Below are 27317 nucleotides of genomic sequence, written 5' to 3'. Positions count from 1 at the left end.
GTACCTTGCTCAAGGGTACAGCAGCAGTGTCCCACCTGGGATATAACAGCCTCAACATTTGTATAACTTTACATTGGAAATAATGGGGCTAAATACTCTAAGAGCTGTATCTTAAAAAAAAAAGAAAGAAAAAAGAAAAAATGCTATATTGGTCATCATCTTTAAAATCCTCTTCCTCATCATCGTCCTTAGGCTGTGTTTGACCTACCACTTCACCTTGGGGGGCCTTGTCTGCACAGCTTGATAATAAATAACATAACTTTTACATTTTCCCATCTGTTACAAATAGAGATTTTATGCATGGGAATAGAGAAAGAAATATAATCATGTATCATTTTAAATTATAGTAGACTTTAATAGAAATGTAATAGTAAGATACATAGGACATGAAATATATATAGTTATTTGGCAGACACCTTTATTTTTTAAACATTAAAATACAATATACAATAGATGCACAGCATTATGCAGTGTAACAACAAATTCAGTCACATTGTGTTACAAGTTACAATGAATTTCTTTAGACAAAAATATTAAGTATAGTAAATGGAAAATTGAAAATATGTACTGTATTTGAAAATTGATTTTATTTTTAAACTGCAAAATATAAAGTGATCCGACAAACCCAAAATATATATTTTTTTTTCACCAAGAAAGCAACAATATGTTTGGAGGAAGAGTTCATCATGCCAAGTGTTAAACATGGTTGAGGTAGTGTGATAGCATGGGCTTGCTTTTCTTCCTCAGGCACTGGTGACCTTTGTATTGTAGAAGGATCAATGAATGCACAAAATATCAATTGCCCAGAGGTACAGCCTCTGAATGTTTTTATAGTATGTGGCCACAGCTAATCAGCAATCAAACAATTAACTCTGGTCACATTACACACGTGTTTGGCAGGGACGGGTTTTAACCCCATCTCTGCCAAGCGCAGTCAAAACAAACAGCATTCACATTCCTTATTAAGTTAATATACAAATATTATTTACAAAAAACATTTCACTACATATTATTTACAGTGGCAGGGCTTTTTAATAGAACAATTATACAAATCACTTTCTTGTCGTTTTTCTTTTACACTGGGCGAGTCAACATTTAGCTGACATGTTAAATCTGTGAATCTAACAAATAAACCTGTGAAAAAATACATTAAACTTAAATCACATTTTTACACTTGGCCAGGCAACATTTTGCTGACAGATAAATCCAAAATAAATCTCTGAGGTTAGCAATTAAATGTGAAAAAATATATCTGGGTTTTGTCAAAATAAATATTTATTTTGCAAGCTAAATCTGAAGCCAACATGCAAATGATCCCTGTCCATCTGACCAACCCCGTTAAATCTGATTTAAATTGTATCTGGAAGTACAAATTTCAAAAAATGTATGAATGTTTTTGTTAAAAATGTATGTATGAGCTAAATCTGGGGGATTATTATTATTAATTAGTATTATTATTTAAATGTAGTAAAACAAACCAAAACAAACCAAAAAAAAAACTACATTTAAATTAAATCCGGAACAAAAAAACACACCTGATAAAATATTTACTTTTTAGTTAGTTTGTTTAAAATAGGCACCCCATATTCACGTGCTTTCTTGTTACCCGTGAAAGGGGATCCGCTTCTTCAATGTGTCTTCATTGCGGAGTTCTGAACAATTTATAGCAGCACAATACTAGACAGGCATGTCGGATAATATAAACCCTATAATTTAAATGCAAAGAGAACAGAAGTGTATAATTAATATAACAGATTGATTTCTTAGAAACTAGTCTAATTAGTTTTCATAGACCTGATGCGTAAAATTAATTGTCGCCGCAAAGCCATTATTTCCTACTTTCCGCATAACACACTGATAACCTTTAGAAGACAAATAACATGCAAAAAATAAATAGAAAAACGAGAACACTATACATACCTGCATCTATGAACTGGCTTTGAAACACAGTACTGATACCCTAGATAAGATGGCGTCTCTAAAAGCGCATCAAAATGACGTTATAGCATCTCTAAATAATCATTCTGTATGATTTGGTTACGGCAACTGCCCATGCCCTGGATGCGCGTCAGAGACGTATCACACGACGACGTAGGTAAGTGCGCAACGAGAGGGGCGCTGAAATTTAAATTTGAACAGTTGTTTGCTTGGACCAGAGACGGAAGAATATAAACCAGTAGTGTTTTTTTTTCCTAATTATACATAAACGGATTACATATAGCAAAGCGCTGTGACAATAGCAAACACAGGGAACATGGATCCCTTCACAGAGGTGAGGTTTTTTTTTTAATGCATTATTTATACTGGGCGGTTTTCCGTTCTACATTTCTGGTTCATTTATATTAATTCTGCTCTTCGCGTCGTATAGAACCGTAATAGTAATTATGTGTTAAATATTATAACATTGCAAGTGTAAAATAACCTTATATAAGGAAAACTGCTGTGTACCAAAAAGAGCAAAATCAAAAAGAAAAAAGGTAATGTAACTACACAAAATGTTATTCGCTGCATTACTTAATATCGGATACGATCTGTAAAATTAACAAATTGCAATTCCAACAAGAAGATTACAGAACTGTACATTTGTTGAAAGACAGCGAGTTTAAAATTGTATGACGACATAAATCGACTTTTGCATTTTTGTGGTCTGACCGCACCCAATGGTCCTGGTATAGTGACATGAAAACAGCTCGGTGGTCGTGCATCATGTCTGGGAAGCAAGGCAAAGTCGTTTGCTAATATACCAAATGACTGTAATACCTTGCAGATGTATAGAATGTGTGAAGGTTTAAACTGTACAAGGTAAGAGTTTTATCATTTACATAAAACCTGATGCATAGTATCACTACAATTGAATAGTCAGTGAAAATAAATGCGGCATTTCAAATGCATTCAAAATTAAAATAGAAAGACTTTTTATTGACTGTGATGGTAAGCAAACATTTACATAACATGTTTATTAAATGCACTTCTCTGTTAATTGCTATTTTATTTGTCTAAGTAGATCACCCTTCCTTTATAAAAGTATCAAAATCACGTTTAGAGTTTGTATGTTCATTTATTTCTTCATCTTTCATCAATTAACTAATGTGTCCTTGGATCACATATGATTCTTTAGTGGATCACTTAGTATTGTGATATATAGCATATTGGTTTTATCACACAAGGCCAAGGTGGAAGTTTTTGATGACACTGCTTTGAAGTTCTGTGTCAGTTGCTGTTACAGCCAATAGAATTTGAGTTTTAAGTCATGTGTGATTATTACATTTTTGATATCCAGCTGCTAACTGAAATGTCTACTTCTGCTAAATCCTAAGCCATCTGTAAATGGCGGGATGTGTTTCGTCATGCTTTGATTACTACTGCATTAAATCATTCAAATGCTACAGTAGTGCTGCCTTTACTTGCCACTAACCACTCATTTAGGTTTTTAATGTGCAGCTTCATTAAAAATACAAGCTTTATATACAGTATATTGTACAGTGAGTAAATAACATGTCTGCCATGTTATTATGCACAGATTATACAGTTGAACTGAAAGTATATAAGAAAATCTACACAAGTCACTGAAAGTAACACTGATTATTTTTATTACACAACAAAATATAACATGTAATACAGTACTACTGTACTACTGTATGAACTACTATACCTTAAATGCAAGTTTGCCTTATTAACCCATTTTAAACCAAAACATTTTTTGGGGAAGGGGGAATTTAGCTGTACTGCAACTATAAACACCCTCTTTCAAATTTACACAATTGTAAATTGTATATTATATTGTGTATCAACCTTGCACTTCACTTTTCTTTGCAAAGTAGGCTACTTTAATACTCAATGAAAGAATAGCTTTATTCAAATTGCAGTAACTCACTTTTGTGTCTTGGACAAACTGTACAGTATTTCATAATTGTACTTGAACTGTGCATTTTTCTGTCGTTGGGGAACAAAAACTAGTCAGATGAGGGGGAGGGGGAGGGAGGGTAAGCCTATTTCTAAAGAAAGCTTTTTCAGTTCATATGCAAGAATCTAAAATGTATTAATGGAATGAATGGATGACTGTTGACCAACTGAAAAAAGGAGGAACCTGTTTGAATTTAAGGTTAAATGTTGACTTGGTGCATGTTCTCCTATGGCTTAACGGTAGCTACTATAACATGCCGGATTGTATATGATTAATAGGAAGTCAATGGTTCTTTAATCTCACATCTAGAGAAGATACACATTTTAAGGAGTCTGCAGTATACAGTTTGTGGCAATGATTTTGGACATGTTTATAGTGTAAGATTATACACTATTATGACTAGGGCCCTGCGCTTTTCACAACTTGTTTTTTAACCTGTAATTTAGTCCTCTAGCCACACAATGTCTGTAGCCTCCACAGTAAGCCACATAATGAGCAATCATTAAACAATCATCCCATTACATTACTTTAACCGTTTGAATTGGTCATCCCATTACTACAAAGTACATTTTAGCAGATTCATAAACAGAATGCTGTAGATGGCTACTGACATTTAACCCTTACATCCCTGTGAATACGTATAACCGGATTTTTTCAATATTTCGGAGAACTCATAAGTATAAATACAGTGCCTATAGAAAGTCTACACCCCCTTGAACTTTTTTCACATTTTGTTGTCTGCCTCAGAGTTTCATGCATTTAAATGAGATTTTTTTTTCCACTTAGCTACACACCATACTCCACACTGTTGAGGGAAAAAAAGTTTTTATTGAAAAAAATTATATATTAAAAATACAAAACTGAAAGTTCATAATTGGATAAGTTTCCACCCCCCTGAGTTAATACGTGGAAGCACCTTTGGCAGAAATTACAGCTGTGAGTCTGTTGGGATAGGTCTCTACCAACTTTGCACACCTAGATTTGGCAATATTTGACCATTCTTCTTTACATAACTGTTCAAGCTTTGTCAAGTTCCTTGGGGAGCGTTGATGGACAGCAATCTTCAAGTCATGCCACAAATTTTCGATTGGATTTAGGTCGGGGCTCTGACTGGGCCACTCAAGGACATTTACCTTTTTGTTCCTTAGCCACTCCAGTGTAGCTTTGGCTGTGTGCATTGGGTCCTTGTCATGCTGAAAGGTGAACTTCCGATCCAGTTTCAGCTTTCCTGCAGAGGGCAGCAGGTTTTCCTCAAGGACTTTTCTGTACTTTGCTCCATTCATTTTCCCTTCTATCCTGACAAGTGCCCCAGTCCCTGCCGATGAGAAACATCCCCATAACATGATGCTGCCACCTCCATGCTTCACAGTAGGGATGGTGTTCTTTGGGTGATGCGCTGTTAGGTTTGCGCCAAACATAACGCTTTGCATTTAGGCCAAAAAGTTCCATTTTAGTTTCTATAAATTGATCAAGGTGGAACACTGTCAGTGCTGTAGTCCTACATATTAATTTGGAAAACTATTCAGATGTTTACTGCACACAGAGTAACGTACAAAAAAATACAGGATTTGAATCGTAAAACTTGCATACCCCTGTATAGTTGTAATATTTGAAAGCATGTTTTATACATAATAATGAACCCTGTACAACATTGTGATGACCCGAGACACTGAACACATGTATTTAAAAAAAAAAAAAAAAAGTCTTTCATTATTCTTCCAAAATAAGTCATATGATCTAAACCGCATAAATGAATAGTTTAATACCAAAAAACGAGACGCAAGATACACTTTTTATTGTATTTTTTTTTTTTTTTTTGCTATTCTAGAAACTTCTAAAAAGAACTCAAGCCCGCAGAGAAAATCTTCAGAAAAAAATGGCAGATAGGCCCACGGCAGCTGCAAGACCAGTTGCAAAAAGAACCAGGGAACCTCTTGCAGAAACAAATAAACAACCACTGCAGCCTGCAGAGGAAGGTATGTTATTCTTCATTACACTTTAATGTTCCTGGCTACAATATTTTTTTGTATAATGTATATAACACAATACTGTAGGCCTTTAATATAGAACCAAATTGATGCAGAGAACTTTCAACACTGAATCCAACTTTTACTAACCGATTCCAAGAAAGCACCCTCCAGAGTGGAAAGGTTACCATATAATGTGATCTCTTCAGAATTAAGTCATGAAAATGCAATATAGGAGCAACATAACTCAACCATTATGATACACACCTACTTACTGTTTAGTAACATCAAAAGATTAGGGTGTATCACTTTAGTGCCTGCTACAGTATTCAATTTTACACTTGGAGAGGGCAGGAGAAATTCCAAGAATGTCTGCTTCTGTCATGTGGAAGCATTTTTTTCTGGAATTTAATGCATCTGCTTTTTTCCCCTCTAGTCCAACCTTCCACCAAACCATCTCCATCAAAAAAAAGATGTTCAGACAACAAAGAAGTTCCTGCCTTTGGTGTAGAGAACAGGCTACCCGATTCTCTGCCTGAACCATCTGAAACGGCTAGTAAGCCACCAGAAGCTCTTGTAAGCAGTGTTTCAACAATAACTAAGTCTGCTGCAGCAATTGAAAAGATGGGAGATAACGGTGTAAAATGTACAAGTCCTGGAAGTACTTCAGTGAAATCCCGCTTGCAGAAACTGGCAGAACAGAGACGATACTTGGATAATGATGGTATGTTTTTACAGCAATTTAAGTACTTGTCAGTGTTTACCTTTTTAACACTCCTGAAAGACACACATGCACACAAGCTACTGTGACAGAAAGCAATCAGCTGTTCCAGCATGCAGGTGGGCGCGTCTCAGCAGAGCGTCATTATAAAAACATGGCGATCCCTAGGATCGGGGCTGCTGCAAGGCCTGCTGTTTTCACGGCACCTTTGATTTATAGATTGCTGTATTGTGTTTTTACAGTCTTGTACCATCCTCTGTGCGCTACCGTTGCTGGTGGCGTCACATGACATTATTTACTTTTTGTTTGTGTTTATTTATTAAATCCTGTGCGCCTGTGTCGGCGTAACAACGTCAGTCTCCCTACCTCAGTCTCTTGTGTGTTCTCCTCGGTCGCCTGAGGCAAGTAGACCAGAACACTACCACAGTTGCATATTAACATTTTCTACAGGTTCAGTTAAATAAAGGAAGTATAGTATTTTGAGGAGTAAAATCTGGACAGCATGACATTATAACTAGGAAGTTTAATTTATTTACTGAAACTTTTTACCCTGGTTTTACAGCTTAACTTTAAATGTGAAAGGTCCTTATTTTTGTGAATATCCATATAATATAGGACTATATGTGATCAATTATTCATTCACTTTCTTTGATTATGCCATCAAAGAAAAAGTGTATTTATTGGTTTCTGTTAGAGGTGAACCATACACATTACAAAGTCAATTTTAATTTGCTACATTTTTTTTTTAATAATTAAAAAGGATCAGATACTGACATTTTCAAAAATTCAATACTGAACCGATACTGGCCAAAGATACATGCTTATTTTATTTTATAGATCCTACTTTGGAAAGCGCACACCTTTCACCTGTGCGGTCTCAAAAGAAAGTACCGTCACCTCCTAGGCAGACAGCCATTGCTGCATCATCTGAGACTCCAGTGGGAAGAAAAGGCAGATTAGCAAACCTTGCTGCCACAATTGGCTCGTGGGAAGATGATGTAAGTCATCCATCTGGAAAAAAAAACAATGCACAAGAACAGCCTGGCACCACTTGTTTATCAAAACAATCCACTACAAATGGAGCATCTGCTTGTGCTAGCAGCAGTAATGTAAAGCCACACACTATATCCTGTTTTCAAAAGACTACTGAAGCATCAGTGAATAAGCCAGTCCTTTCTGCTCAACAGGTGGGTAAACAATGACGTTAATAATTCTGACTGCTTTGCACAGTATTTTTGTGTTCTGTTAAGCAAATTCTTCACTGATGGTGACAATGTAAATAGCTGCATTTTGTCCATTCAGAATGTTTTTCTAGGAAATTGATTAGCTTTTATTTTTAATTCCTTGTTTGCCTGCATATAAAATTGAGCTTCAAGTATCGGTAATTATTTTCCTCGTAAATGTAGTGTTAATTTTAATATAGCTGCTGTACAGACTATTCAAGTAAATGTTTTACTTTCAAATGTTTATTAATCAAATTCACATGAATTATCAGTATTGTTTGTGGTCTCAAATACCTTCATTGCTGTGCTAGAATGTATTTACATAGATTTTGAACCAAACACAAAATTGACATTCAATAGTCATTTTTAAAAACATATTTCTGTTAATAGTTTAGTTTATGTAGCTGTTTCTTACTCCATTAAACATTATTGTCAACTCATAAAAATGTTAACCTTTTTTACAACATTAGATTTTATAGTAAATATCTGATCTGTTGCAGGGTTCAGTGCATTTGCCAGTTAAGTCAACCCAAGTTTTTTCACCAAGTCCTAAGAAAACCGAAATACCAAAACTACAGTCACAGTCAGGGCAAAATACTGCACACAGCCCTCAGAAAAACGAGGCACCCAAAGCACACTCTCCATTTCAGTCAGGAAGAGTATTATCTCCCAGTCCTAAAAATACTGAAGTAAAGGCACTGCAGGCAACCAAAGCAGCTTCAACACTCCTCCAGACAAGAGAAGAGTTAACCAAAGAAACCCATGTTCAGCAACAGGAGAAGGATCCATCATCTATACCAGGTCTGTATATTTCACGCTTTTTGTAAGTTCAAGCAGAACGTTGTGCATGCACATTAGCAAAATTAGCAAATACATATTGGGCACTAAATAGATCTATTTTAACTAACCTTTTGCTGTAGGTGGAACTGGCATTAAATCTTTCCTTGAACGTTTTGGAGAACGTTGCCAGGAGCGCACAAACCAGAATCCTCCTTCAAGTACCTTGGGACAAAGAACAACCACTGTCACACCAAATACAAAGACCGTGCAAGAACGGTTATTAAAAGCAAAGCAATTAACAACTACTACAGCTGATCTAACTCAACAGAAGAGACAGGTATGATCTGGCAAAACATTTCATATTGTGCATGGATTCATGCTACTTCTATCCAATTGATTTTTGATGGACTTTAAAACAAAAAAAAATCAGAAAAATTGATCATTCACCGTTTGTGTTGTAACATTTCATGAAACCATTTAATAAAACGCATCACCTTTTATTTTATTAACACAAGTTATTTCAAAATCATTTACATGCCTTTCTACAGTACAAAAATCTAATTTGTAATTCTACAATGTTTTTGAAAGGTTATAGATACTGCTTTGTTTTCAACACTAATTACTGCATAATACTTTCTTTTTATTGTTAGGAGCGTGAAATCGAACTTGCGTCAATTCGTAATCGTTTCCAGAAGGGGAACATGTCGGCTTGCGACAAGAAAGATGAAAGCTCGGATACAAAGCCGCTGCAAACTAAAAAGGTGAGCCATTTATTACCCAATAGAAGAATTTTCTTGGTTGAGGCTTTTTTTTAATTTGTTTTTTTATCAACCTTTATGTTGAATCATGTTTGAATGGAAAACCGGTTGGTTTTCTGACAAACGTGCAAACTTCTCCTTCCCTTTGTCCCTTCTCATCTGCTGAAAACCAATTTATGGAGTAATGGATCATTATTGGGAAATAACTTAATAAATAAGTTCTGAAGTAACCAAGTTGCTTGCTACACTTCTTATTTTATTAATTTTTTAAACATTCATTATTTTAGAATGCTTCTGAAACACAAGAGGTTCAATCTTCTGAGCCCCAACCGATAAAATCTTTTCCTGCAAAAGGCGATGAATCTGAGGGTTCATATTTAAAATCTTCAGGATCAAGTTCTTCAGGTATTATTTCTGTATCATTTGACAATTTATTTTGTTGTTGTTTTTTTAATGACATTCAGTTAACTAAAGATGATTGTAACCTATATATCTGTATATAGAGTTGCTAACTAAAGAACTGCTTATCTGCATCGTGGTGTCATGCTGGTGTTACGGAACACCATTCAGTGTTTATACATTACTCAGATTTATATTTTTATTCACACATCACCTGGGGAAATATAGTAGTGTTCAAAAGTTTGGAAACAACAAATGATTTACAGCAAGATTAGGGGTGGAGATTGTATTGCCCATTTTTCCTCCCTCAGACCCCATACTTACTAAATACCGTTGAATAGATAATAGTTGAAAAATATGATAAATATTTTAATGAGCAAGACATCTGAAAGCTGTACAATTGGTGATGGGGAGTTTGTTGCCAGATAACTTCATTCAGACTACTTTCTCACTAAATATATTGGTATTCCTGAATAGAAAAAAAAAAGACTCTCCCACCCCTAGTCTTGCTGTAAATTATTTGTATGGTACATTTCTCAATTGTTTACTTGAGAGCATTCAGCAGGCGAGAGAATTTCTCTAAAGCATGGTAGTGTATATCCAGATCTTGATCCCTCCTGCAGCATGGCACTTTTTTTTTTTTTTCTTCTGTTCTCGCATATAATTATAATTCTTTCTCCTGGTCAACACGCTATAGGGTAACTTTGGTGTGTTATATAACGTAGTGTTTACTTTTTTTTTTTTTTTGCTGAAACTTGCAGTTTAACAGATTCTTAATTGTTAGGTATTACAAGCATCCCTAATGAAACAAAGCTGCCAGCCTGTCCTATAAAATCCAGCCCTTTGATAAAAGTGACTTTCTCAACAGAAGAAATTAAATCTACAGAACTTCTATCAAGAACAGATGGAAAGCAAGATGCTAATAACTGTATGTACCCGGTTGTGAAGACTGGCTTTTTATCATTTTAAACAAGATGATACAAAGCATGTATAAGACATGGATCACAATTGGTTAAGATGTGTAGCCTGTCACATGACTAAATTTACCCTGGAAATCAGTTGCATATCTAAGACTGCAGGACTAACCAAATAAAATATTTCATAGGCTGTGTGGTCTAGTGGTTAAAGAAAAGGGCTTGTAACCAAGAGGTCCCCTGTTGAAATCCCACCTCAACCACTAACTCATTGTGTGACCCTGAGCAAGTCACTTCACCTCCTTGTGCTCCGTCTTTCGGGTGAGACGTAGTTGTAAGTGACTCTGCAGCTGATGCATAGTTCACACACCCTAGTCTCTGTAAGTCGCCTTGGATAAAGGTGTCTGCTAAATAAACAAATAATAATATTTCTTAGGTAAAGATGAAGTGGTGCGTGAAATTGAGTTGAATGTGGATGAAGAGATCAACAGTTCAGGGGTCATTGATGATCTGTTTGATGGTGTTCTGGAGGAGGAGCAAGAACAAAGTAAGAAGAGCCCAAAAAGAGAAACACGGTTGTTTGAAGAAGAGGATAATGACGAACTAAATATTCCCTCAATGTCACTTCCCACACCCTTAGCTGAGACTGTTAATGCAGTAGTGACAAGTCCAGAGGTAAGGATGTTTGACCAGGTTGTTGTATGTTTTGGATTTTATATATTCAAAATACTTTGTTGATGCACTCACACAATATTGAGTGTATATTATTATGTACAGCAATGGCCAAAAGTTTTGCATCACCCTATAGAATGAACTAATTTTGCTTCATAAAGTTGAATGCTGAATAATGTTACATTAACATATTGAATTACTTACTGCTTTGTAGTTTCATATACTTAACGAAAAACTGACAAATTGAAATATGTGACATTTCGAAATCTAACATGTAATATTCTATTGCTATTACGGCTTTCGGTTGACTTTTCCGATATCATGTTGTAGTTTCTTTGATTACACGATGATAAATAAAATATCTAAACTATGTTCATATAGTTCTCCGCTTTTTTTTTGTTTGTTTTTTGTTTGTTATTGTAGCAATCCTAAAATTATAGGTGATTGGAAAACTTTTGGCAGTAGCTGTAGGTTGATGTGATGAACAAATGTAAATACGGATATTCACTTAAATATTTCATAAACAAAGTTAAACTTTATTTTATTTGTGGTGCACACTATAGTAACCTATCTACATTTGAATGTTTTTATAAAGATTTTAACCAAGAACTGAAATGACAAATACCAAGACACGCAATTTTATTTAAATGTAATCATTTTTCTCTATAGATTTCGGTTCAAACCAGTACAGCTCTTGAGCTTGGTGAACCACATGATAAAAATAGACCCATTCGATTCCAGAGGGATCAAGTGCCCCATGCAGAGTCTGCTGACCGTATTGAATCGGCTGGAGATGAGCATAACCTTTTGTACAGGTAAACACTACATCTAAGAATTTGACCCCACTTGGGAGGAATAGTTTTTAATTACATATTCATATTTAAGTAAATAACTACTGAATTACTCTAGAGAAATCTTGAAACAAGCTTAATTAACAGAACCAATTACTTGGGCCTAAGGATGGGTGTACTTCATCCGTAGGGATTGATGCAGAATTATTAACTATTTAGTAGTTAACATTCTTCTATGTGTATATATAGAAACTGAAAATTACCTCTATGCAGATTTCATAGTCCATGTTGTGTTTTTTTTTTAGTATTGATGCTTATAGATCACTAAGATTTAAAGAAACTGAACGTCCACAAGTTAAACAAGTGATTGTTCGCCAGGAGGATGTTTCCCAAAAACTAGAAGAGAACAGAAATACTGGCCAAGCGAATATCAAACAAAAAATGAAGGTAAAAAAAATTATATATATTTTTTTTTTTAATAGAGAATTGGTCTGTGTTTTAATGGTTTGCTAATTTTAAGTACTGAGATATAGTGATGTCGGTAACAGTTGGAAAATCTGTTGGTGGTAATTAAACAATTAGCAATTTAATAATGTATAGAAAATGTATAATTGAATAAAGGTTTACAAAAAGTGCATCTTGTACTATTTTCTTTCTGTACATTTTATTTTAGGACTATATATATATATATATATATATATATATATATATATATATATATATATACACTCACACACACAAAATTAGGTTCTAGCCTATATGATTAACAACAAACAATTTATTTTAAATATTGTCTTTTTTTCATTTTAGATTCTGAATAATGACATAAATATGCAACAGACTGTGATTCATCAGGCCAGCCAGGCTCTAAACTGTTGCACAGATGTGGACCACGGGAAGGGGTCCCAAGTTGAGGCTGAAGCAGAGAGGTTGCTTCTTGTTGCCAGTATGTGCAGTGCAATAGCATTTTGTTAGATTTTTTTTTTTTTTTTTTAATCACTTGTATGTGTATGAACAATGACATAAAAATATGAACATGAACTGTATGCAGATGTTATGTTCGTATGCAGTAAATTCAAAAGTTTAAATATATAAATCTCAAATCTGTGTATATAATGGTGGAAGTATACACAAAGTATATAACCCCTCTACTAGTAATGGTTTCCTAAACTTAATTCACACACTGATACCTCAGAATAATTTAAGTTTATTATAATTTTTTTTTTTTTTTTAGCTGAGAGAAGAGTGGCTTTGCTTGCAGAGTTGAATAAACTTAAGAATGAGGGACCTTCTGGCCAAAAGGCCTCAAGCACAGTTAAAGCACAAGACAGCTCAGCTTCCAAAGGGTCAGTAGCACTGTCAGAGATACGCCTGCCTCTGAGAGCCGATTTTGTTTGCTCTGCTGCAAATAAGCCAGGTAAAAAAAGTTAATATTGATGCTTTAAGATTAAAAACCAAAGTTGATTGCAATGATTTTGTTATGGTTAGTTGGAATATGAAACTATGTTTTTATAATTTTGTACAGATGCAGCAAACTATTATTTCTTCATAATGATCAGAGCTGGAGCTGAAAATACAGTTGCAACACCATTAGCCAATACCCATAATGCATTGTGTGGCGATGCCATCTCATTCCCGACCAAGTTTACATTGTAAGTGACCTTAAATAATTATTACTTTCTCTAATATATTGTACTGTACTTGCCAAATAACATTCCTGAAATTGGCATCACCCTTTAATAGATGACATGTCATTTTTTTGGAAACAAAATAAGATCCAGTTTTAAACAATGCCATATGAATTAAATATTTTTGTAACCATGTTTCCATATTTTTTCCAATCTCTAGACCAGATGTGTCAAGTGACTTTGAAATAGATATGGAAGTTTACAGTTTGGTAAGTATTGTATCATGGACAGATCCATCCCTTTTGTTCTTGGATGGTTTAGATCCTCATTTAATGTCTCACATCTCTAAGGTATCGGTCTATATTTTATTTAGTAAGCCTGTTTATCGTACTGCTACATTAGAAGTGTTTGATCATTTGTTCTGTAAAATGCCATTTTTTTTTTTAAATACTATAGAGTTCAGGATTACAAAACAAAATTTACGTGCATTTTTTTGTGTGTGTCCTAAAGAGAAAACACATTTGGCCCTCAGGTTTCCTCAAATTAATAGGTGGGTTCAGAGATGTCCAGTAGGGATTAATTGCTGTGACTTTTTTGTTACTGCAGGTGCAAAGGCAGGACATATCTGCTGACAAGAGGAAAAAAGGCAACAAATCAAAGGTAGTATCTTTAAAACTGAAAGATTAAGGGGCTCCAGAGTGGCGCATCCAGTAAAGGTGCTCCACATGGAGTGCAGGATGCGCGCTATAGCCTGGAGATTGCAGGTTCGAATCCAGGCAATGTCACTGCCGACCGTGATCGGTCGGCCAGGGTGTCCTTGGCTCACCATGCACCAGCAACCGCTGTAGTCTGGCCGGGCGCCTGCGGGCTTGCCTCTAAGCTGCCCAGAGCTGCGTTGTCCTCCGACGCTGTAGCTCTGAGGTGGCTGCATGGTGGGCCTGCAGTGTGTAAAAGAAGCGGTCGGCTGAAGGCTTCGCCCTCCCCAGTCAGCGCAGAGGTGGTAGCAGTGAGCTGAGCCTAAAAATAATTGGCTATTCCAAATTGGGGAGAAAATAATAAAAAAACAATTGGCGACCTACTAAATTAAAAAAAAAAAAAAAAAAAAATGTTAATTAGATTAATAATAACAAATTAAAGGCTTTTGTCTAAATGAGTGTAGATGTGCCTTACCTAGTTTCTAATGAAGAGTTAATTTATGTATGCTATTAAATCCCAAGTGTGTGGATCTGGTAGAGATATACAGTACTATACTTGTAAGTAAGGGCTATTAATGGTTTCTGTTATAAAGTTACAAAGAAACCAGGTATAAATAAGTTTGACAATACATTACCAATACAATATATTGATTTTACCACTGCAAAAATAAAAAAATGTCTTTGTTTAGCCTCTGTGGAGCGTGGTAAAGTTTTTAGTCTTTCCCATGCAATGTGTTTTTTTGTACGTAGCTTTTATTCTGATACTTTGTATGATATTCCATAGATTCACCATTGGTTTGGAGATTTTCTTTAAAACCATAGTAATATTTAATTAAAACCACTTATTTTCAAATTGAACATTTTAGAACTAATACAACTTAATAAAGACACATTTCTGTAACCGCTTGTAAGTTAAGCTAATGGATGGTAAATGGGAAACAACGTCATGGTGTGCAGTAGTAGGATTTTTACAGGTTAAGTAGCCTTTTTTAATTTTACCAAGGTTAATACAAATGTTTTAATATATTTTACATAAATGATTGTCATTTCAATTTTACTCCCAGGATTATAAAATAATTGCACATTTTTGTTTTATTAATTACCACCCTCAGCTCCTGTTATAATTTAAAAGGGATGTTGGAATTAATGAAATGTAATATATATATATATATATATATATATATATATATATATATATACACACACACACACACTGCAGTTTGGTATACAGTACATTCAGACTTGTTTGAAAGGGCACTTGTTTCTGAATAACCTTGGTGAATACATCTTTTAATGTTAAATTGCTTGTCTATAAAGACCATGTTTTAGATTGTAGATATCGGGTTTGACTTACTTTTTTTTTTTTTATATATATATATAGGCAATTACACCTAAGCGACTACTTACTTCAATCACTGTAAGTAACTCTGTCTGTCCAAAATATGGTATTATATGCTCTTGCTAGTGGTATGCCTGGTACCAAAATTGTTGTGCAGAAGGGGAGGAAGGGGAGTGTTCATCAGGTGGCTTTCACAGGCAAGCTAGTTGTGTTTATTTTCAGTTTTACTTCTTTAATTTGGTGCAGAAAGGAATAATACAGATGAGTTATAAAATATATGAACCACTTATAAAATTCTGATGGTCAGTTTCTGTTTAGTGATAGCATATTAAGTGCTGTAACAAGATGCCTTGCTAGTACAATGTGTGATTGGCTCTAGAAAACCTGAGAAAAGCCTATTTTGTGCAACTTCTATTAGCCCTATGCATTTTTTGTAGCAAAGATCAACAGTTCTGTTTAGTGGAGGCTAAAATGCATGATACTTTTGCATTGAACAGTTGTTTATATAATTTTTTATGTTTACAGAAGAGCAACATTCAAACACCAGGTAAGAAACAATGTCCACATGAGTTATACTCTTGATTTTTAGCATGTGTGACCTTCGAGATGGGTTCTTTTTTAATACCTTTTGCTTTTCAAACAATTATGTTCGGTTATGAATTCTGTTGGTATGTCCACTTTTATATAATAAATTAAAGCTGTAACACCCCATAGTGATCAACCGTTTTATAACAGTTGCCTAGTCTCTTTTCAAAACATACTACTATATCTGGGGTTTTATTTTCGTTTGTTTTTTTAAATAAAACATTGCAGCTGTTACATCTGCTGGGTAACCTCGTGATTTACTTTTTCACTGTGAAACTTTTTATTTGGGAGGGGAAAGCACTTTTTATTAATTAGGGATCCATGACATTTTTAATCTTTTGAAAACAGAAATTCTTTATTTGCAGTTCTGGCCAGTCCTGGAGGCCCCAATGCAGTTCGTACCAGTCATTTTGTCTTGGTTGGATCCCACAAACTAACTCTGTCCTCTGCTGGGAAAAATAAATTTACACTGGATAAGGTAAATGGTTAAAAAAATCAACATATTTTATGTACAGTAGAAGCCTGGTCATCCGAACAGCTTGGTGACCTAGAAATAGTTTGTCTGAATGAACGTTCGGATGAAGGCAAGTTTACAAAAAGACAGCAACACATGGACAATTATTATATTGTACTCACGCAGGGGTTCCCAAACTGGTCCCATGTGGGCCGTGGGAGCAATGACATTCTATGTATTTTTTTCTGTTAATAGTGAAAAGCAGGTGCCGGCAGCAGCTGTAACTGTAGAAAAATGAAGTGTAGCAAGGCAGTATTGGTGGACTGTCAATCAAAGCAGAAATTCACAAATCGGAGCTAACCGATTGCCTGCCTGTAGGTGGGATGTAAAGTGAGAGCTCTGACAATGGGGCAGTGTTAAGGTCATGTGATCGCTCTGCTGGCAGATGTAACCAGTGTGTTCATTATTTTATAAAATAACGATATGTCGAATCTGCTACCAAAGAATACGTTTTGCAAAGTATAAAGAACAAAAAAGGCAATTACAGGAGTTTGAATGCATTTGTACCGTGGGCTCAGTTCTGAGGTGCAGTAATGGGTTTTTTTCTTTTGTAGAAACGTTTTCATACTAACTTTTGTACTTGATAAGTGACTGGAATGTGCGAGTGTGTCTACACCAACTGTGGGCGATGTGTGCAGACAGTCTGGGTGAAGCGAGCGACTCCAGAGGAATAGAAATTTGTTCCATTTTTCCCCAGCCAGTCACGAAACTGACCAATCGGAAGCAAAGTCAGTTCCCAGCCCACTCGCAAAACCACATCCAGGATCAGCTTCAGCCCTATTTCCTGGCACAGCCCCAGGGTCAGTCTCAATCCCTCCCCAACCCCAGTTCCAGGATAAGCCCCACCTGCAACAGCTTTGATGCAGTATGGACTGAGGGAGAGGGTGGATGAACAGGGGAAACTATGTAAATAGTTGTTTGTGTACTGTTTTGTGGGTTTTGTGGGTGCCGGGGGTGTATTTTGTTGTATTACTGCGAGCGTGATTGTGTGTGTTTTACCTCTTCCCCCTGTCGGTGGGACCTCTCCTGGGTGTGTGGTGACTTCGCTCTCTTGGTGTGTGTTGGCTTCGCTTGCTTGTTCTGTAGTCTATGTGCTGTGTGAGTGGTGCTGTGAATGGGCTGCCTGTGTCTTGTGTGGGATTGGGTGGGAGAACAGCAAGAAGTATAAGGACAGGGTCACGTGACAGTTTCTGCTAAAATATTCGCTTTTGATGTAGATACAAAATTTGCCAGCATCGCTTGCTTCCAGTGTAGATTCACCTTTAGTGTTACACTATATATAACATCTGACAGCGGTATTGCAGCATTCTATACAAAATAAGTACAGTAAATAAGAATGATTCAAACAAGTAATGATTGTATAAAGAACCAAAATTCAATTAATTTAGCGACAGTTCGCACAATTCACACTCACTTTACTAAATACATTTCATTTAAGAGGTGAGTTACAAAACCTGACCTGCCTTAGTGTCCCGGGATTCTGGAGCCTGTTGGCAACCCTACTCTCAGATCAGGTGACACAGGTTGAAACGTCATTTAAGAAAATAGTGGGTTATGGCAAAGATGCAGCTCTTCTTAAGTAATCAGTGTTTTGACGTTTCTATTGTGGGGGGAGGTGGCTAGCGGTAAATTGTGTAAGTTTCAAACTGAAATCTTATTCAGGGATATACAGTGCCTTCCAAAAGTATTCAGACCCCTGACCAATTCTCTCATATTACTGAATTACAAATGGTACATTGAAATTTCGTTCTGTTTTGATATTTTATTATAAAACACTGAAACTCAAAATCAATTATAGTAAGGTGACATTGGTTTTATGTTGGGAAATATTTTTAAGAAAAATAAAAAACTGAAATATCTTGCTTGCATAAGTATTCAACCCCTGTGCTGTGGAAGCTCCCAGTTTACAGCGATGAAAGAAATTGCCCTAACAAGGACACAATTACCTTACCATTGGCCTTCACCTGTGAACCATTAAAGTTGCTGTCACATTTTCTGGATAAAAACCCCACTGTTGAAGGATCATTGGTCAGACTGTGAATCCTGAAGGAAAATGAAGACCAAAGAGCATTCTACAGAAGTTAGAGATAAAGTAATGCATAGATTAGGGAAAGGGTACAAAATAATATCCAAGTGTTTGGAAATCCCAGTGAGCACAGTTGGATCAATAATCAGGAAGTGGAAGCTGCATCACACCACCCAGGCACTGCCAAGAAAAGGCCGTCCCTCAAAACTCAGCGCTCAAACAAGAAGGAGACTTGTCAGAGAAGCCACAGAGAGGCCAACAATCACTTTGAAGGAGCTACAGAGTTCAGTGGCTGGGAGTGGAGTAATGGTGCACCAGTCAACCATATCAAGAGCTCTGCATAACACTGGCCTGTATGGGAGGGTGGCAAGAAAGAAGACGTTACTCAAAAAGTACCATCTGAAAGTACGTCTGGAGTTTGCCAGAAAGCATGAGAGTGACCCAGCTGCGATGTGGGAAAAGGTTTTATGGTCAGATGAGACCAAGATAGAGCTTTTTGGCCAAAACTCAAAGCGCTATGTGTGGCGCAAACCTAACACTGCCCATACCTCAAGACACACCATCCCTACAGTGAAGTATGGTGGTGGCAGCATCATGCTGTGGGGATGCTTCTCATCAGCAGGGACTGGGCATCTTGTTAAAATTGAAGGAAGAATGGATGGAGCAAAATACAGGGAAATACTGCAAGAGAACCTGCTTCAGTCCGCTAAAAAACTGAAGCTTGGGAGGAAATTGACCTTTCAGCAGGACAATGATCCCAAGCACAAGGCAAAGCAACATTGGAGTGGCTCAAGAACAAAAAGGTGAATGTCCTACAGTGGCCCAGTCAAAGTCCTGATCTCAATCCCATTGAGAATCTGTGGCACTATTTGAAAATTGCGGTCCACAAGTGTCGTCCAACCAACCTGAACAACCTGGAGCAAATGTACCATTTGTAATTCAGTAATATGAGAGAATTGGTCTGGGGTCTGAATACTTTTGCAAGGCTCTGTATTTCCATTCGGTAATAAAAATACTATGAACTAAAAAAGGCGTAAAACAATAGATTGTCGCGTCCCTTGCTAGTAGCTGCCAGTCTGTGTTTCATTCAACAGTTTCTTTCAGTTTTTCTTGACAGTTTTTGTAGATTCGGTATTCAGCCGAATCTCAAACTTGGATTCAGTGCATCCCTACTCAAAACAGAACAACGAACAGAGTTTAGGCCGTTTGAAATTAAATCAGCGATAATACATTGTCACGTCTCTTCATAAAATGTAAAACGTATAGGCGCTGAGTTTTTCCCCTGAGCGAAGCTGACACCTGCTGTGTCTTTTTTTTAATCTCTACAGCCATCCATCACTAGCTTTAAAACTTGTCCTCTGGATGTAGTCGACTATGGAAAACCATGCTTTCTTTAAGTACTGGTTCCCTTTTCCCTTTCTTGCTTGAACCAAATTTACTAAGCTTTTTCTCTCGCATCGTCTTGGCAGAGTAGCAGAGTTTTTCGCAGTGTTTGGTACCAGAATTTACTCAAGTTTTTGCTTTGCAGCTTTTATATCGGTAATTGTTGACTTTCCCCACACCAAGCATGTTCACCCTTTTCTAACCGTTCAATAATTCAGTTTTCAGCTATAGTAAGTTGTAAGGATTTTGAAACTCTTTCCTGTGTATTGCCCAGGCCTTGTAGGGAGTAACTGGCTTTTCATAACTCAGCGTGCAGCTGTGACCTCAGAGGGATGATAAAACCTTTGTTTCTACTTAATAAGCTGTTTTGACCTATATACAAACCATAATCAAAGCATTTAATTTTTAAGTGTTATGCTATAACTTTAGGTATGTGTCACGGAACGCCTAACTACAGGTGGAACACATAGGTTTTTTCTGATAAACACGCGCCCTGTGCGAGGCGGTGTCTGTTCCCGTTAAATTGCACAAGCTCTTATTGTTTCATCAGCCTTTGTTCCTTTCCATTATGCATCCCGTTGCTGATGTTGCCCCTTTAAATGGTAAAGAAATCATTGAAACTGTCTGTAAACATTGTGAGTTTTCCTGTGTTTTTAATGTAGGCTCTGAATCAACACAGGGTTAATGAACTCTTAAAATCAAGCCGTACATAGCCGGTGCACGTCCGCAATTTGTGATCACCAGCCTTGTTGTTCGACCTTGTGAGGCATGGGTATAGCAAAGATCAAAGGGGTTCGAAGTAATGGGCTTCTACTGTATTTGTATTTTATGTATTAATTTAGTGAATAGTTTTTACTGGGTGTCAATTTCATGAATGTGGAGAAATGTTATTCTCCATGTTCACTGTTTGTTTTTATTTTTATTTATCTTTTTTTCTTCTCCTTCATTAAGGTTTTGGAGCTGTGCAGTTCCTTTTTTTCCTCTGAACAATAGGAGCCCAGCCATGCATCCACCATATCTGTTTAAACCATCTGTTGTGTGTTTGTTTTCATGGTGGTATGAGCAACTCTGGAGTAATTCTTTTTTTTAGAAATGGTATTGATGTAAACCCAACATAAAAAAAAAAAAAAAGAAAGAAAGAAAAGCCCATGGCCTATTGACAGTTGAAGCTGACGGACATTGACAATAAATAAATCCTGATGTGGGTCGTATGAATTTATTAAACTAACTACATAATCTTATGATTTGCAGGTTCCGTTTTTGTCTCCTCTGGCCGGTCATATTTATCTGAAACTTGAATGTCAGGTTGGATCGTCAATTGAAGAACGAGGGTTTTTGGTAAGTCATCTGCTTGCACAAATGGTTATATTCCACTCATCTAGAATGTTTTGAGGGTTCTCAGATTATGAATTAAGATAGTACTGCTTTTCATTAAAGATACAGTATCCTAGTTTAACCTTCACAACCAGAGCGGTCTTTTGTATTTACTGTACACCATTAAAAATGCAATTCAAGACCACTGTCTTGTACCTGCAGACAATGTTTGAAGATGTAAGTGGATTTGGAGCTTGGCATAGACGATGGTGTGTACTCTCAGAATATTGCATCTCGTACTGGACCTACCCTGATGATGAAAAGTGCAAGGTTTGTATTGGAATTCACAGTAATTGTTTTGTGCCAGATGGTGGTCTACACATCACGCTGTTTTATTTACGAGTTAATAAAAACTTGTCTTTCGTTGCAGAACCCAATTGGTCGGATAAACCTTTCTAATTGTACAAGCAGCAAGATTGATCCAGCAAACAGGGAATTCTGTGCTCGCCCCAATACATTTGAATTAATCACGGTCAGACCTCAGCGTGAAGGTGACAGAGAAACACTGGTTAGCCAGTGTATGAACACAATGTGGGTTACCAAGTAAGTTTTCAAGAGATTTATTTGTGTGTGTGTGTATATATAGAGATGCTTCAGTGAGTTGCATGAAAATAATAATAATAATCTAGGGTTTATGTGACATCATAAACTACGAGACCGTTAGGTCAAATAGTTTCTAAACTGTCACAGAAACCCGAGTTGGAATTATTATCCTTTTAACTCACTGAAGCCCATCTTATTATTTTAATAATACATGGATATTATCTGTGATAAAAAAAAGACAATAAACAGCTGTTAAGGTTCAAATTGCAAGTTAATTTAATGAATAATAAAGTAAATTAAGTTAAATATTAAACAATCTTGAATATTATTTTTGATAATTCAAGAACAGGGGTAGATAATGAACTTGTATTCCTTATTTAAGGAAAAGGTGTTTCAATGGGGTATGCTTTTTATTTAATTTTGTCACTGTCAGTCGAAGATTATTTGTCTCGTTCGCTTGGTTGGTGCTGCCGTTGGTGGAGGATGATTGTAAATCTTCAGAGACAGATTTGTTATGCCTAAAAAACATGAATTGTGGGTGTTGTCGTGATTTAAAACGAGTGGTTTTTTTTAAAAGTGGTCGAGGTGCACAGGGATTAAAGGTTAAGTATAATCTTCTAGATGAATCTGCCATTTTGACGTCATTACTGCAGTATTATGCCTTTTATTCGAATGGCTCGGGATCCAAATATAGCCTTCATCCGTGTGTGTGTGTGTGTGTGTCTCTCTCTCTCTCTCTCTCTCTCTCTCTCTCTCTCTCTCTCTCTCTCTCTCTCTCTCTCTCTCTCTCTCTCTCTCCTCTCTCTCATCTCTCTCTCTCTCTCTCTCTCTCTCTCTCTCTCTCTCTCTCTCTCTCTCTCTCTCTCTCTCTCTCTCTCTCTCTCTCTCTCTCTCTCTATATATATATATATATATATATATATATATATATATATATATGTTTATCTATCTATATATCTATATATATATATATACAGACTGCTCAAATTTGTTGGTACCCCTCCACAAAAAACGAAGAATGCACAATTTTCTCTGAAATAACTTGAAACTGACAAAAGTATTTGGCATCCACCATTGTTTATTCCATATTTAATAGAAATCAGACTTTGCTTTTGATTTTTTATTCAACATAATATTGTAAATAATAAAACAAATGAAAATGGCATGGACAAAAATGATGGGACCGCTAACCTAATATTTTGTTGCACAACCTTTAGAGGCAATCACTGCAATCAAACGTTTTTTGTAGCTCTCCATGAGACTTCTGCACCTGTTAACATGTAGTTTGGCCCACTCTTCCTGAGCAAACTGCTCCAGCTGTCTCAGGTTTGATGGGTGCCTTCTCCAGACTGCAAGTTTCAGCTCTTTCCATAGATGTTCGATAGGATTCAGATCAGGACTCATAGAAGGCCACTTCAGAATAGTCCAATGTTTTGTTCTTATCCATTCTTGGGTGCTTTTAGCTGTGTGTTTTGGGTCATTATCCTGTTGGAGGACCCATGACCTGCGACTGAGACAGAGCTTTCTGACACTGGGCAGTACGTTTCGCTCCAGAATGCCTTGATAGTCTTGAGATTTCATTGTGCCCTGCACAGATTCAAGGCACCCTGTGCCAGGCGCAGCAAAGCAGCCCCAAAACATAACCGAGCCTCCTCCATGTTTCACTGTAGGTATGGTGTTCTTTTCTTTGAAAGCTTCATTTTTTCGTCTGTGAACATAGAGCTGATGTGACTTGCCAAAAAGCTCCAGTTTTGACTCAATCATCCAAAGGACATTCTCCCAGAAGGATTGTGGCTTGTCAATATGCATTTGAGCAAATTCCAGTCTGGCTTTTTTATGTTTTTCTTTCAAAAGTGGAGTCCTCCTGGGTCTTCTTCCATGGAGCCCACTTTCGCTCAAAAAGCGATGGATGGTGCAATCAGAAACTGACGTACCTTCACCTTGGAGTTCAGCTTGTATCTCTTTGGCAGTTATCCCTGGTTCTTTTTCTACCATTCGCACTATCCTTCTGTTCAATCTGGGGTCGATTTTCCTCTTGCGGCCGTGCCCAGGGAGGTTGGCTACAGTTCCATGGACCTTAAACTTCTTAATAATATTTGCAACTGTTGTCACAGGAACATCAAGCTGCTTGGAGATGGTCTTGTAGCCTTTACCTTTACCATGCTTGTCTATTATTTTCTTTCTGATCTCCTCAGACAACTCTCCTTTGCTTTCTCTGGTCCATGTTCAGTGTGGTGCACACAATGATACCAAACAGCACAGTGACTACTTTTCTCCATTTAAATAGGCTGAATGACTGATTACAAGATTGGAGACATGTGTGATACTAATTAAAGAAACTAATTAGCTTGAAATATCACTATAATCAAATTATTTATTATCGTTTCTAAGGGGTACCAACAAATGTGTCCAGGCCATTTTAGAATATCTTTGTAGAATAAGCAATAATTCATCTCTTTTCGCAGCTTCTTTGCTTTATTCTATGACATACCAAAGGCATGCAAGTATACATGATAAAATAGCTTTTAATTTTCAGGAGGAATGAAGCATTATTTCAATGAACTGTAAGGGTACCAACAAATTTGAGCACGTCTGTATATATATATATATATATATATATATATATATATATATATATATATATATATATATATATATATATATATAATAGTTTAGGGATCCGTTTTATAAACAATAGCAAAAACAAAGTAATGGCAAAAGTGTATAATAACTGTATTGCAAAAACAAAGCAGCCCCATACAATTGGTGAGACAGACATAGAAAGACAGACCGGCATAGAAAGACAAACAGACCTCAAAAGACTTGATCTGTTATAAGCGATTATAACCAAGAGCCCAAAAAACAATGACAAAAGTGTGCAATAATACTCTTATTATTTATATTCCTGTTTTATAGTTGTTAATAATCACTTGTATCGGATCCCTAAACTAAAGCGTTACCTATGTATGCATGTGCGTGTGTAATTTTTATATGTATGTATGTGTAATATATATTGTTTGTTTTATTATACTCATGCAACCAGTAGTATTCTACAACGAATACTATGGTAAAATGTGAAAGGCATACTTTTTTTTTTCCCCCCCCACATTTTTGTTAAATCTAGATTTGTTTCCTTTGTAGAAACTGGCTGTCTGCAGACACCAAGGAAGAACGTAACCTATGGATGCAGAAACTGAATCAAGTTTTAATTGACCTGCACATGTGGCAGCCTGGTACCTGTCATAGGCCTCTTTGAAGAATAAGCAGATGTTTTTATTTCATATAAATACCATTGAAAGAACATGTTGTATTCTAAAAATCAAATGCTAAATCTCATGAGCTATTTAATTACCAAACTTGTATTTTAATCACAGTGAAACCTTATAAACGAGTAATCTGATATTACAGTAATTAATATTCCAGTTTGTCCCTCCTAGATTTTTCCCAAAGGTTTTGCTGTTTTTATGATGGGATCAATGTCCTGAAAATAAGTTTAGTTTGTCTGATTACTTTGTTGCAGTATTCTATTGGCATATTGATTTGAAGGGCCTTGCCCATAGTAATACGTATTCACATGAGCTGCAGTACTGCTCAGATGTGATTTGACACTTAAAACTAACCGTGGCGACAATGGGCGCACCAGGAAAATAATATATATATTTTTTTAATGTCTATTCTTTACATTGTCTAATTGTAGAATACATTGATATGAGTGATAAAATAACACAGTATTGAGCTTTTGTCACAGTTTAAAAAAAACAAACAAAAAAACTGTGCAATAATGGTATGTTCTGTTCCCTTGGCTGTACAAATCCAGTTTGGTTTTTTTCGGTTTTAAACTCATTTTGTTTTTACCAGTCAAAAACTGCTGGAAAAAAACTGAACTTATCATATCCGACTTGCATCCCTAGTTTGAGACTGTTGGAAATTTATATTGCACATGTCACTTAAATCGACAGTGTTAGAAAGGTTTACACGCTGCAGCATAGTTTAAAATATTCACTGAAAGTTTCTGAACTTAAGAGTATGCTTTTTCATTATAAGCTCTGAACTCTTGCTCTCAGCCATACTTATTGTGGTACTGTAAAGTAGTATTAGGTATGCTGAAACATACCAAGATGTTGTGTTTGTATAGTCTGTACATCAACCTGAAATATTTGTTGGTAAATATGGATTAAGTACATAGGTTTGTAAGCTTGTTTGAGGTCATCTTTTAAAAATGTACAGGACAGTCTTTGCTACACCATATTGGGTGCGTTAAGCAAGTGAGCCACTTGGAGCAGCTCAGTGAAAGAACCCACTTAACGGCATGCTCAGTTCCGCTCTCTCTGAGCAGCTCAGAGCGTTGCAGAGCAGATTTTCATTGTTGATCTGAGTGAGTGGAAAAATTATCGCTCCGAGCCGCTCTGTTACTTAACGCACCCATTGTGTTTTGTGTGTGTATGTGGTTTCATGTATGTTGTTTGTTGGGAGTTAGCAGTGGCATGACGGACATCACACTATATACATAAATACTGATGTCTGAATTTAACAGGAAATACTAAGCTGAAATTTTAACTTAAAGCATTACAAAACTTTTGCTGCTAGATATTTATTATATGATGCAGTTTAAATAATTATATACTTAGTTTTGCGCTAAATAAACTGCTCTAGCTAATCTGCGACTCCATTTTAACAGTAGCAAAAATATTTAAACTTATTTTTAACTTCTGTCAATTTGTTTATATAAATTCTTTTTTATAATTTAAAAACATATTGAAATATTTTCTTTTTTTAATACAATTTCTTAAGTTACACAAGAAAGTTTGGTGAAATAAAATCATGCTGTTCTGATAACAGCCTTGTTAAGAACATATTTTACTTACTGCAATGCCAACTGAAACAAGTCCTTTAGTGGTTCATTTATTATTCCATCAAGTATAAAGTTTGTATTGTCATCTGTATTTTTGGCTTGAATGTTCTGAAATTCGGCATTTTCTTGGGTTTAATCATTTTCTTTTAATCTGAGATTCTACATGAAGTGTTTTTATTTTAAATCATCTTGTTTTGGATTTCTTCCTTGGAAAAACAAAGACTCCAATAAATCCCTGTTTTAAAACTA

The 27317-nt window shown here is 36.1% G+C and overlaps 1 protein-coding gene and 1 long non-coding RNA gene across 9 annotated transcripts; one reads left to right on the top strand and one right to left on the bottom strand.

Annotated features, from left to right (window-relative positions):
- Positions 1–565: 565 nt before the first annotated feature.
- On the bottom strand, positions 566–2015 carry LOC131720773 (uncharacterized). Its single transcript, XR_009319675.1, has 2 exons — positions 1921–2015; positions 566–1706 (listed from the first exon to the last, which is right to left on the bottom strand). It is a non-coding gene; the product is annotated as an uncharacterized LOC131720773 (long non-coding RNA).
- On the top strand, positions 2000–27317 carry LOC117394988 (anillin-like). 8 transcript variants are annotated; one of them, XM_059012997.1, is made up of 24 exons: positions 2000–2095; positions 5733–5880; positions 6308–6595; positions 7430–7779; positions 8316–8616; positions 8736–8932; positions 9246–9356; positions 9641–9758; positions 10621–10680; positions 11103–11341; positions 12008–12153; positions 12435–12576; positions 12940–13075; positions 13364–13546; positions 13655–13781; positions 13978–14026; positions 14364–14417; positions 15834–15869; positions 16317–16338; positions 16742–16854; positions 21551–21637; positions 21836–21943; positions 22044–22216; positions 25358–27317. In XM_059012997.1, exons 2-24 carry the CDS (start codon positions 5781–5783, stop codon positions 25470–25472), a joined length of 3255 nt encoding a protein of 1084 aa, XP_058868980.1. In that variant the 5' UTR covers positions 2000–2095; positions 5733–5780; the 3' UTR covers positions 25473–27317. The 8 variants fall into 8 exon arrangements, with proteins under 8 accessions (XP_058868980.1, XP_058868984.1, XP_058868983.1 ...); XM_059013001.1 differs by lacking the exon at positions 2000–2095 and adding an exon at positions 2109–2272 and having other exon boundaries at positions 7430–7590; positions 8466–8616; XM_059013000.1 differs by lacking the exon at positions 2000–2095 and adding an exon at positions 2109–2272 and having other exon boundaries at positions 7430–7590.

The sequence above is a fragment of the Acipenser ruthenus genome, chromosome 3 (assembly GCF_902713425.1).
Source record: "Acipenser ruthenus chromosome 3, fAciRut3.2 maternal haplotype, whole genome shotgun sequence".
NCBI lineage: Eukaryota > Metazoa > Chordata > Actinopteri > Acipenseriformes > Acipenseridae > Acipenser > Acipenser ruthenus.
The sequence above is the reverse complement of the archived record's forward strand: the minus strand, read 5'-3'. Positions and strand labels throughout refer to the sequence as shown.

Bases quoted from the DNA above. Each gene is read 5' to 3' on its own strand.
- LOC117394988 (XM_059012994.1), top strand. The intron at 8,933-9,245 runs GTATGATCTGGC...TTTTATTGTTAG, and splicing joins TAACTCAACAGAAGAGACAG to GAGCGTGAAATCGAACTTGC. The intron at 14,027-14,363 runs GTAAGTATTGTA...TTGTTACTGCAG, and splicing joins ATATGGAAGTTTACAGTTTG to GTGCAAAGGCAGGACATATC.